Source organism: Triticum aestivum, chromosome 3A (genome assembly GCF_018294505.1).
Source record: "Triticum aestivum cultivar Chinese Spring chromosome 3A, IWGSC CS RefSeq v2.1, whole genome shotgun sequence".
NCBI lineage: Eukaryota > Viridiplantae > Streptophyta > Magnoliopsida > Poales > Poaceae > Triticum > Triticum aestivum.
The window spans coordinates 90,029,802-90,042,689 of NC_057800.1; the positions used below are offsets into that span (position 1 = coordinate 90,029,802).

The window sequence follows — 12,888 nt, forward strand, 5'->3', positions numbered from 1 at the left end:
TAGTAGAAGTGTGAAGAAGTGAAAGATATGCGAAAAATACTACTCCCTCCGTCCCAAAATATGAAATGTTTTTGCAAGCTAAAACAACTTGCAAAAATGTCTTATATTATGGGGTGGAGGGAGTATTTGTGAAGTAGTGTAATCCACTTTATAAATATGCAAGAGATACTACAATCTTTAGAAATACTATTTCACTATAAATATAAATCCACTTTCAACTTTTTTCACTTAACAAAAAGAATTAGTGATGAGTTGGCTACTAGATCATGGTGGATGCTTTGGCCTGTTTCTAACAACTTTGGATAAAATCTCTACCCTGCATTACTTTTCCCTTAGAAGGAATTTTATTGTTTGTCTTATAGCTTTTGCGTACAAATAAAGTTGTAGTTCAAATTTTTTACCAACAGTGGTGCTAGCCCAAATGGCTAGTGCCGCTAATCTCAATGGCAGAGTCATGAGATCGACTCCAACACTTGCATCATTTTTGGCAAAAGAAATAGTAAGACGTTCATTGGACCGACCACGTCATATGAAAAAATAGATCACGCGAGAGAGCAAAATGCGGTCAACGCCCACCTACCCTACACGAACCGCAAATCAAGTGGAAACGGAAACCTTCCCATTAAATAGCTAATTATTGCCCACGACTCTACGCAACCGCGTGATTGCGATCGAAGGGCTCATGGGTCGTTTGCTCGCATCCCTAAACGCGGAGTTCATTTTGGCGTTACTTGTGCTCTCACCTGTAGCAATTAATAGCAACCACAATTATAAAAACCATTATGATTAAGATAAGTGTGACAAGCAAACCCATCCGGGATCCCTCAAATAAAGTTAAATCATCCCGGTCGACCTTGTTCTCTTGTCTTCTCGAAGAATCCTCTGCGAGTCGGGATCAACCTCCACGGTCCCATACGCGTGCTTCCTCTTTTATAGGTGCGGAGTGCATGGCCGGCGGCAAAAACATGATGGCTGTGTTGGTGTCAGCGGAGGTGGAGGCCGAGATGGACCTAGAGTTATCATCTCGCGTCGGGGTGCCCAACTTTGAGTTCGCCTTCAATTCGGAGGTCTTTTCCAACATCGTGATGCAGATAGAGGTCATCACCGGCGGCGACGTCAGTGGAGGGTCTCTCCTCATAGGCGATGACAATAAGAAAGGTGCGTGGATCCCACCCCTGGGTTCGATATGTTTGGCCATTTGGAATTGCATGCATATTTAATTCGATGCATACGTTAATTTGTGTGGGCATATGGGGTTGTTGCGCTTGATTTGATTTGATTTGAAATGGTCAGGTAATTTTGTTTCAGCTCAGGCTGACCCTTCATTCAGGCAGTTTACCGTGTTAGTGTAACATGGGGGCAACAGAGGGAATCCATAAGTTATGTGCTTGTGCGTGTGTTGATGTGGTGTACACCTATGTTAGTGCGACATTTTCTTTGTTCACCTATGTTAGTTTGTTTTGTGTGCATCGAAACATTTAGGCTTTGTTTGGACGTAGGGGATATAGGACCCGGGGGAGACAATCCACAATAGGGATTTTTCCCATCACACAGGAATCCGTGGTAGAAAACCATGGCCCCGCTTACCACCATTTGGTTCACTCACGATGGGGGAAAGACGGGGAAAAGTTTGTCCTCTAGCACAGACCGGCGCCAGGGTCACGGGCAGGAGTGCGCTAACTTGTCTAGAGACAACGTGTAAGAGACGAGGAACTCCATCCACGAGTGGAAAGACATTTTTTCCTCCCAGGGAATTCACGAGAAAGCGAAGAAATTTTTCTGTTCCACCTCTCGACCAAATGGTACGGCGGAAAAACCGGGGAAGGTCTACCACCGGGTGGGAGTTTCCAAGGAATGGATCGGGATCCCATCCCCTGCTGCCAAATGAGGCCTTAAGGTCATTGTTAGCCTGCTTGATAACTACTTTTGTTCAAGTAGTTCAAATACTTGTTGCATAGAGATAAATTTGGCACTAGCACATATGCGGTTACACCAGACTGCTAGTATAAGTTTTGCACGTGAGATCTTATGTCGATGGGTGATCGTCAAGATCAGAGATTGTGGGGATCCCCTTTTAGAGATTCAGTCGGGGGTCAAACACTTCAGATCACTTGAGAGATTGAGCCTTTGTTTATCCAGGTTCATGTCAGCAAGAAGGTGTAACACTCGACGTCCTAGTGCTAGTTCTTGCTTCTGAAGACAAGTGGTGTGTGTGTGTGTGATAACAAGGTTTTCCTCCTCCCTTGAGGCTCCAGTTTGCCCCTTATTTAACATGAGAGCAGCCATAGTATACACTCTTTGGCGCATGTGGTGTGATCGGGGTCAAATGCCCCCTCCTCTCGACCTGCCCGGGCCTATCCAGCCTAGGCACCGTGTATTTCATAGGAATTGGTGGCGTTGCCCTTCAGCAGTGCAATGTTATCTCTTTAACTGTGTCGCTGAATCCATCCGTCATGAAAAAGGTGGATGGAAACCATCTAATGACAACTTCAACACGCCGACGCATTTTGTCTGTGCATGTCCATTTAGACCGAAATGGACACAAAAAATGGCCCAATGTGCCGACACAAACAAACGACCATCCTTTTTCATCTGTCCGGGACCCATTTCTAGCCTGAATTTGGGCCGGATTTCCGTCGACGCACGCATGATACGGACACGCGCCACATCCACCCTTGTCCTTCTCCTGACCCGCCCCTCGGTGATGACGTCCGTTTGATCAGGTTCGCATCGCGGCATGTTGGGGTCGCACTTTGGAGTTGCCCGTTCTGGTCAGGTCCCGCCCCGCGACGTCTTGCATCTATAGTCCTCGTACTTGCTGGCCACGTCCAACTCAGTCCTAGAACTTGCGTATTGCTTCAATACGGTCCCGGTACATGAAAATACGTGATCAATACGGTCCTTGAGGTTGAAACGTCAGTCCTGGCTCTACACGCCGCATACGTATCTCGTATTTCTGTAGTGAAGGCCACGTCTGTATGCGGCCCATATGTCAGTGGGCCGAGTGGGCCGAGAAATAAAATGAAAAAAAGAGGCAAAGGGGGATTCGAACCCACTAGCTGTGCCCAACCACTACCCGAGCCGGCCACCAGACCAAGTGCATGATCTTGTTTGACATGGGGATGCACCATATATTATAAGCATATCACTGTTTCTTTAAAAAAATTATACATGAATTTTAAAATATTCATGAGTTTTTATTTAAAAAAAGTTCATCGATTCAAAAAATGTTCATGATTATAAATTAAAACGTTGTGTCTACAACAAATGTATGTAAATTTTAAAAAATAATCAACACAATGCTTGGGAATTTTAAAATTATAATTCGAAGATTTTAAAAATCTGGTTCAAAAATGTATTGATGGATTCAAAAATGTTCGTCACAAAAAAAATTCTGACTCTCAAAAGGTTTTCAAGAAATATTTTGCCTATGAAAAAAAACTTGTTTACGAGTTCCAAAAAACATGTGCGCAGTTTCACAAAAATTCACTAACTTGTCAGCGTAGTCCGCCGTATTGCATACAGAAGTTTTGAAATTGTGAATATTTTTTAATTCATTATTTTTCCAAAGGCGGTCCACCATTTTAAAAATTGGTCTGAAGGTTTTTCGAATTCAAATTATTTATCGAATTAAAAAAATGTTGACCATATTTTTGAAGATACAAAAATTTTCTTAATTCATGAACTTTTAACAAATTCGTGAATAATTTTTGAAATGGCTTACATTTTTTTTGGAACTCGTGATCATGTTTTTTTGCAAAGGCGAACATTTTTGTTTAATTCTTGAATAGCTTTTGAAATTAAGAAACATGCTGTCTGTGATGAACAATTTTTTAATTCATCAATTATTTTTTTGAATCAGTGACCATTTTTTCCAAAATTTACGAAATAAAATTTTCTAAATCCCAACCATTTTCTTGAATATTTTCATAAATTCAAGTATTTTTTGTATATATAAACTTTTACTTTTGAATCGTGAACTTTTTTGTATCAATGAACATAAAAGAATCAATTCATGAATTGAACAGAAAAGAATCAATTCATGAATACTAAGTGTGTGTGTGCGCGTGCGATATGTGACGAGATGCATATATATTTAGTCTTTTGTACAAGTTGTGAACATGTTTTTGGAGTTTTCTAAGTTGCACTCCCTATATATATGTGAGGAGATGCACTCCCAAAATATTCACCATATTTTTGAAGTTGTGTACATTTCTAAATTCATGAGCTCTTTACAAGTTAGTGAATTTTTGTGAAACTGCGCACATGTTTTTTGGAACTCGTAAACAAGTTTTTTTCCATAGGCAAAATATTTCTTGAAAACCTTTTGAGAGTCAGAATTTTTTTGTGACGAACATTTTTGAATCCATCAATACATTTTTAAAATCTTCGAATTATATTTTTAAAATTCCCAAGCATTGTGTTGATTATTTTTTAAAATTTACATACATTTGTTGTAGATACAACGTTTTACTTTATAATCATGAACATTTTGTGAATCGATGAACTTTTTTTAAAATAAAAACTCATGAATACTTTAAAATTCACGTATAACTTTTTAAAGAAACAGTGATATGCTTATAATATATGGTGCATCCCCATGCCAAACAAGAACACACACTTGGTCTGGTGGCCGGCTTGGGTAGTGGTTGGGCACAGCTAGTGGGTTCGAATCCCCCTTTGCCTTTTTTTCATTTTATTTCTCGGCCCACTCGGCCCACTGACATATGGGCCGCATACAGACGTGGCCTTCACTACAGAAATAAGAGATACGTATGCGGTGTGTAGAGCCAAACTGACGTTTTAACCTTAGGGACCGTATTGATCATGTATTTTCATATACCGGGACCGTATTGAAGCAATACGCAAATTCCAAGACTGAGTTGATCATGGCCAGCAAGTACGAGGACTATAGATGCAATTATCTCTCCCAGGTGGGCGCGACGCCTAGTGTTGACGAGGGTCTTAACTTCCCGGCAGTCCTCGAGGTCGTTCCTGGTGGAAAGATCCACCGGGCACCACCTGCCGGTGCCCCCCTCGAAAGCGTTGGTTCCTCTCTTACGGTCCAGGACGTCGCGAAGGTCGTCGATGCGGGCGGTGTCGGATCCACGGGCCCTGCGATTTCCTGGATCCACGGGCGCATGGGGGACTCCTCCTCCAACGCGGCACCGGCGGGTGTCGGAGGAGAACGCACATGGTCTGGAGCGCGGCCACCTTGGTGGCCTCGCCAGCGCCCGGCCGACGGCGCGCTGGTGGGGGCTCGACGAGCAGGCACCGCCGGGGGGAGCTGAGCCCCCTGCCGCTAGAAGACTGGCTGAGCCGCAACGATGTCCCATGCCATACCCAGTGGTTCCCAGCGTGCTGGCGGCGAAGGCCGCTGCCGCCGCTGTGCCTGCGATCGACGGGAGGGCATGGTTGATGATGATTGATACAACAAATATTTAATATTTGGATTTAGCTGTGGTGTTCAAACACATCTATCCCCTGTCCCTGCAACAGCAGAATACAATCAATCCACTGCAACTGAGACTAGCCACTGGACAATGGATGCGAACCATGCGACTCAGAAAACTTGAAAAGATGCTATTCCAGCTGACACCTAAAGTTCTACTACTTGATGTCCTTTAAGGAATTGTAGGTTTTGAAATCCTAGTATTCATGTTACAATTCCTGGTCAAGATTGCAGTGAACCTTTACAAAAGGCATTGCCTAAGTTCGGCTTGTGACAAATAGTTATCTGACGAAGTTATATGAAATTCCAGTAGGATCCTTGGGATAACATCTATGATCTCTTTCCTCACTGAGCTACAAGCATGTTTAGGTTGCTTGCTGCAGCTAAATTGCCGTTCAATTTTTCTGATATTATTTTTACCATTTACGACATAACTGAAGAGTGATTAAATGAATCTGCACCATTGAACAGAGTGTTTCAAGTATTTTCACAGAAGAAAAATATGTCCAATGGTTTAATTGCTTACCTTTTACTTCTCCTAGTTGTCTTGTATTTCACTGATCTTGGTATTTTGCAGCTGATAATGGACAGATAGACTGTTTCTCAACCATGGCAAGTACACCAATTTTAACAGTAAAGACCCTTCATATCAATTCAGCGATTCTTGCTGCAAGAAGTCGCTTCTTTCTAAAGGTAATTTTATAACCATGTGAAATACATTTGTATGATCAGTTCAAGTTTCTGATAAGCTTCATGTTTCTTAGCTTTTCTCAAATGGCATGAATGAATCTGATCAGACGCATCCAAGAATCAGGATTGCTGATTCAGGTAATGTGATAGCTTAACTGTAACATTCTTCCTCTTATATTTTATTCTTATTTGCTACTTTGGTTGTGTTACTATTTTTTGTCATAAGATTATTTATGGTAAATAAAAGATTATCTTTTATAGTCTCTGCACTTAAATTTACTGGTAATTCAGCATGCACACTGTATATATTGCATGTACCATGCACTATCTAAATATCCACTGATATGTGTCGTCTCTTTTAGTCATCGATGTGGGCAAATCGTGGATTAATTAACTCACTCTTAAGCAGGGAACTCTCTCTTAAGTTTATTTTTTCATATGCAATTATCAGCCATTGGATCTGATTGTATTGAATGATTGAGATCGCTTGGATTCCTCCCAACTCATATGTTTTCTGTAGTACTATACATATAATTTTTCTGTGATTAGAAAAAAAGTTAATCTCCCATGGAGCGTTTGTCAATACTGTAAGTCAGTAGTCAACTTCGAAAATTATTTAGGGTACAAAAAGAGTGTCCTTTTTTTTGCTTATTTGTTGAACTGCTCTCTTATGATTTTTCTGTTTTCATTCTACTTGGAACAGAGGAAAAGGCCTTTATGGAGCTTTTAAGCTTCATGTACAGTGGAAAGTTGACAACAATTGAGCCCACTCTTCTGCTCGACATCTTAATGGCTACCGAAAAATTTGAGGTTCTTTCTTGCATGAGGTACTGCAGTCAGCTGCTCAGAAGCCTGCCTATGACCACAGAATCTGCACTGCTATACCTAGACCATCCATGCTCCCTTTCAATGGCTGCTGAAGTTCAGAGTGTGGTAGGTGCAGCCAGGGAATTCCTTGCTGAGAAATACAAGATTTTAGACAAGTGAGTGATCCCCATTTGATGGAGCAATTTTTATTTTTCATTTCGTAGAAAAATGTAGGCACTGGCCATTGTAATGTGCATGAAGTGTACTCATGGCATGGTTTGTCCCATTTCAGGTTTGAAGAAGTGATGAACATCTCTCTTTCTGGAATCGAGGCGATCTTTTCGAGCACTGACATACAAGTAGCATCTGAAGATGCGGTATATAACTTCTTGCTCGAGTGGGCCCGTGCGCGATACCTGGAACCGGAGGAAAGACGCGAGATCTTGAGCAGCCGTTTGCTTCCGCTGGTACGCTTCAGTCATATGACATGTGCCGCACTTCAGGAGATCCTAGCATGCACTGATGATGATATAGACCGTGAGCAAGTAACCAAGCACATCAATGAGGTCCTCCTCCATAAAGCTTACCCAACCCAGATGGAAGGTGCTCTTGCAGCAGATGTATCAACTCTCGATTGGCAATCTGTTGAGCGAACTTACGGGTCCAAACATGTGAAAGCGGTTGCGTTTGATCGACCTTACCCACAGGTTATAGTTTACATGGATCTAACGCGCGCCGAATGCTCCGGATTCTTCCCATCAGGAGTTATATTGTCGGACTGGTTCAATCTCGCAGGTCAGAAATTCTATCTCATGGCAAACTGTGTACTGGATGAGGAGACAGAGTTGTACAGCTTTTGCCTCTGGTTAGGGATATATGGAAATTCTATCTCAGGCTCGTCGTGTTTCGATATTGAGTTTGCTGCAAGGACAAGATCGTCAGGAAAATTCTTGAGCAAGTACGGCGGTAGGCACACATTCAGCGGGTCTTTGCTGGAGGGATGCGATGATCTTTTTGGAGTTCCATGGTCGACGTTCATTGCGGACGACAGCCTCTTCATTGACGGCGTGCTGCATCTGAGAGTTGATCTGACTGCGGTGGAGCAGCCTGAATTACAGACCTGATGGTATTTCACTCAGCAAAGTTAGGGTGTGTCTTGAGCCCTGCATGTGATACTGTGAGCTGCTGCAGCAGCCAGGAAGTTTAATCCCTGGGCATTGTCCGGGGTAACCTGAATCATGTGTTGTTGTTGTTGATCGGTTGCTACTGCAAGTCAGTAGTAACATGTGTGTGTGTGTGCGCTGACTGCTGACTTTTGTATGTTGCTATCATACTTCAGAATTTTATTTATGCCTGTGCGAATGGTCTCTGTGCTGGGAAAGTGATTTTGTTGGCTGAATGATGCAAGGAGATTCCGACTTGGTGCTTCAACTGCTTCCATCTGACTTACTGTAGTGTTTTTCTTTTCTAAATGTTAGTCCACACACTTGCTGAATCTTGAATCTTCGTTGACAGTCAGCGGTTCAGGGCTTGCATTGCTACAAGGTCATCCGTCCCAATGATCACATGGATCGTCCCTCTTCTTTTCGTTCGTCCTTCGAATGTCGACGGATTTGTGAAGTTCTTAAGCGTGGATGCTGATTGGTGCGCTCCCCTCCCCCCCCACCCACCCACACACACGAGCGCCAGAGGAGGCGGAGGGGGCGGCGGAACCCTAGCCGCCGGTCCAGGCCACCATCCTTGCCCCCTCATGTCCTTGTTGCAGCCTCGGTGCGCTGACGGGCAAAGCCTGGCTAGCATCGGCGACAGAGGGGTGCCTTCCTTCGCTCGTTCGGCGCTTGGTGGCGCAACGTGTGGACGAGATGTGGCGGCACCACGGCAGCAGCCGGCGGTGGTGGCGCGGGTTGTGGGCGGCGGCATGAAAGGGTTGTGGTTTGCGGGTTGCGGGGGTGCGCACCATGTCATCGGAAGGGATGGGACGGGTGCGTCTCGGATCTGCCTTTCCGGGGATACGGACAGCTCGGCTCGTTGTGGTGACGGGGCTCGGCTTGTCGCTAGTGATAGCGTGCTTGCCGGCCTCCGGTCAGGCCTAGTCTTGTACTCCGACAAGGGTGTGCGGGCTACGGTCAGCGTGGGTTGGTGACCTTTGTTGCGTACCTGCAGTGGTGGTTGACAGCGATTGTGGTTTGGTAGGGGCCGCGTTCCGGCTGTGGTGGGTGCACCAATGATGGGCGATGTTGCGGCAGCTCTGGCGACAGTGATTGGTGTGCGAGTGGTGGTGGCTCCTTTCTTCTCATGGGTTCGGGCCGGCATGGGATGTCCGCGTGGTGGAGATGTCCAGGACCTGGGGCTCGTGCTCGGGCAGACCAGATTGGGGCCTGGGGCGGGTCGGAGCTCCTGCTTTGGGTAGGCGATGGTGGTCTCAGTCCGAGAGATGCGCACAGGTGATGTGTGTCGGTGTCAAAACCGGCGGATCTCGGGTAGGGGGTCCCGAACTGTGTGTCTAAGGTTAATGGTAACATGAGACAGGGGACATGATGTTTACCCAGGTTCGGGCCCTCTCTATGGAGGTAATACCCTACGTCCTGCTTGATTGATATTGATGAATACGAGTATTACAAGAGTTGATCTACCTCGAGATCGTAATGGCTAAACCCTAGAGGTATAGCTTGTATGGCTATGGTAATAAATATCTCCTCCTCTCTGGACTAAGTCCTCTGGTTTATATAGACATCGGGGAGATCTAGGGTTACACAAGATCGGTTACAAAGAAAGAAATCTACATATTCGGTCGCCAAGCTTGCCTTCCACGCCAAGGAGAGTCCCATTCGGACACGGGTGCAGTCTTCGGTCTTCATATCTTCACAGCCCATCAGTCCGGCCCATGGCTAACAGGTCGGACGCCCGAGGACCCCTTAGTCCAGGACTCTCCCAGTAGCCCCCAAACCAGTCTTCAATGACGAGGTGTTCGACACATAGATTATCTTCGGCACTGCAAGGCGGGTTCCTCCACCGATGACTTCCGAGTAGTGTGTTCGGCATTCCATTTAATGTTGTACTCCTCGACTTCTATGCATCAACAACTTCAGTTTCCACGTGTCGAGCGAATGCGAGAGGTCAGGGTATTTTTGCATATACCACCCCGACCGTGCCACAAATATGCCTATTTAAAGAGAATAGATCTCAGATCCATTCCACACCCCGCGAAAAATCCTCAGAGCTTGCTAAGAAAAACCACCCCAACATGGCTAGCGCTCCCGGCTCTTCCTCTCGTCCCCACGGCTCCAAGAAGGGTGATTGGGAGAGATGTTCTGTATCCCACAGTCAGCTGGCGAAGCTGCAAACGCAGGGCTTTCTTCCCCCCGCGGACTTGGTCCCCGTACGAGCAGGGATGACGTCCTTCAAGGGCAGGGCTCAAACGGAGAGCTTCCCCAATCCGTCCAAGGGAGAGCGAGTATGCTTCGTCCCCTTCTTGTTAAGAGGTGTTGGATTTCCGATCCATCCCTTCCTCCGAGGTTTGCTGGAGTATTACGGCCTCCAACTGCACAGTCTCACTCCCGCCTCTATCCTCATATTGCGGGTTACGTCGCTTTATGCGAGCTATTCCTGGGCTGCGAGGCCCATTTCGATTTATGGAGGAGACTGTTCTTCGATTTATGGAGCAATATATATAATGATGTATGGAGTTATAGCTGTGTCATACCTCAAATATTTGTATCTTGAGACTGGCCCGACAGGGGGCTGACGGACAATTGCTTTTTTCCTAACAGACTGACCGTGTACTTGATTTCTTCAGCGAGTATACCGGGTCTGAGCTGATTATTCGGCTTTTGACTTTCTCATTTTGTCGGTATACCCATCTTTGGTAATACGTTGTGATATGTTTTATCACTGCCGCTGAGGTTAAACTGTTGAGGTTGTAAAGGAATCTTGGATCTGACAGAACAGACTTGGAGATTCCACACTAATCATGTCAAGCAAGTTAGCGGGATATGAAAATCCTTGTAAATAGAGTAGGCCGCTGAAGGTGTATGTCTTTGTGGATCCATATGGAATTATGGCCTCCAACTGACTTGGGTATCCGGACCCTGATGGTCGTGCAAAAATCATCATACCTTTGTTGTCAGTCTCACCTTTTAACGGTCATGATTTTCTTTGTCAGGATACCTTACTAAAATAACTTGACCACACCTGTCCTTGATTCTTCGTATGACCAGGGACGTGATTAGTGCAATATGGTTGGCATTATTCCTTTGTGCCTGTTTTCTGACCTGAGTCCGCACACATATGACATATGTTCGTTGCTTGTAGCTGTACAAAGCTCTTTGTTGAGTCCAATCATATAAGAGGGTGACAAGGTTTCCTGATCTCACCTTGCCTGGTGCGGGAATAATGACCTTGATGACCATTGGCAGCACTGGGGAATCTGTTATGTCATCCCCAGATCTTGTCGATCATGGTATTACATGAGATGTATCTCTGCACATTTTCCTTTGCCTGACTCGTGAGGTTGTGGGATCTGTACTTTCCTTAGGTATATCTATTGGATCCTTGCCGCATCTCGTATGAGTGACTGATGAGACTGGGGATGCATGCCCACCATATATAAAAATCATATGCAACCAAACACTTGATTCTTGCGGTAGGCATATGTTTTGACTGTATTGTACCTCCGACAAAAAATATTGCAAATCTGATCCTTGATCTGCAGAGAAAAGCCATTCGTGTAGCTTGCCGAGGAAGGCCCATTAGCTTCTGCTCGAAGCTTTTTGTTTGGGTAGCATGCAGAAGAAGCCTCGATAGCTTACACATGAAGCTTGACATGAGTATTGTGTAGGAGAAGCCTGAGTTCCGTACTTGAGAAGCTTCTCCTCGGTTTTGCTTGTTGAGAAAAATTCATTTCTGTCTGTCAGAAGCTTTTACCGAGGTATCTTGTTGAGAAAGACCGGATTTCTTGGACCGGAAATTATTCACATATCATGCTAAGGAGCCTTGCATCATAAATTTCTTCCGATAACGTGTGGAAGAATACTGAGTTTCTTATATCCAAAACTTCATACTGATATGCAGACTGAAATCCACACACATAGACACCCATGATATTCTATGGCTGAATATTTACATGAGAAAATTTGTTTAACTGTCTTCCTTGAGCATATCACATTCTGACTTTATTTCGAATGATAACATATTACAAGCATCAGGCATTGCTGAGCCAAAATTTTGTATATGACCCATACCTTTGACTGAAAATATACCGTTGATCTTGTACCTGACCTGTCTTTCTGCTGGCTAGATCATTACTGCTGTGAGGATTTTATACTGATATAGACTTGAGTTATTAGTACTGTTGTGAGGAGTGCACACTAATGCAAAATTTCATTATCAGCCTCACGATCAGATATTCCCCATTTTACTGGAGTCGGCTGAGAATTCCATTCTGTTTATCTGAGCTTCCAAATATTTGAACTCCTTATTACTTCTTCGAGTCCGGTGTCAGATGATGAGCAACTCTTTATAGGGGGAAAATAATGTAACACCGGGGCCCAAAAGAAAGAAGCAAAAGAAAACTCAACTAAACAAAAGCACACAACAACAATCAATTCACACACAATCAGTGTCACATATTACTTCTAGTCACACAATATGCATGCCTACTTAAGCACACAAATATCGCGGGATCTCTGGTACTACGATCTAGCATGCTGTGAGGATGTGCACGAGGACGAATAAATGTGTGGAGGAATTGGTGTGAACAGCGCTACACCAAGTGCTAGCTTAGCCAGGTAGCAACCTGGACTAGCTCGGAGGCGAGGACGTACTTGGTAACCATGTAGCAGGACACGAATGTCGTGACCACATTATTATCTAGCGGACGGAAAATATCCGTACTCGTCCAAGAAATAAGGATAGCGGGGAAACTGAGTCTGCTGGCATTG

General features: G+C 44.6%; 1 protein-coding gene across 2 annotated transcripts; it reads left to right on the forward strand.

Moving 5' to 3' along the window:
* The first annotated feature begins 828 nt into the window (after positions 1-828).
* LOC123058007 (BTB/POZ domain-containing protein POB1) lies at positions 829-8,299 on the forward strand. Of its 2 annotated transcripts, none has more exons than XM_044480851.1 (5): positions 829-1,158; positions 6,030-6,145; positions 6,217-6,280; positions 6,846-7,125; positions 7,242-8,299. In XM_044480851.1, the coding sequence occupies exons 1-5, from the start codon at positions 948-950 to the stop codon at positions 8,071-8,073; spliced, it is 1,503 nt and encodes a 500-aa protein (XP_044336786.1). In that variant the 5' UTR covers positions 829-947; the 3' UTR covers positions 8,074-8,299. The 2 variants fall into 2 exon arrangements, with proteins under 2 accessions (XP_044336786.1, XP_044336787.1); XM_044480852.1 differs by lacking the exon at positions 829-1,158 and adding an exon at positions 4,943-5,634.
* Positions 8,300-12,888: the final 4,589 nt, after the last annotated feature.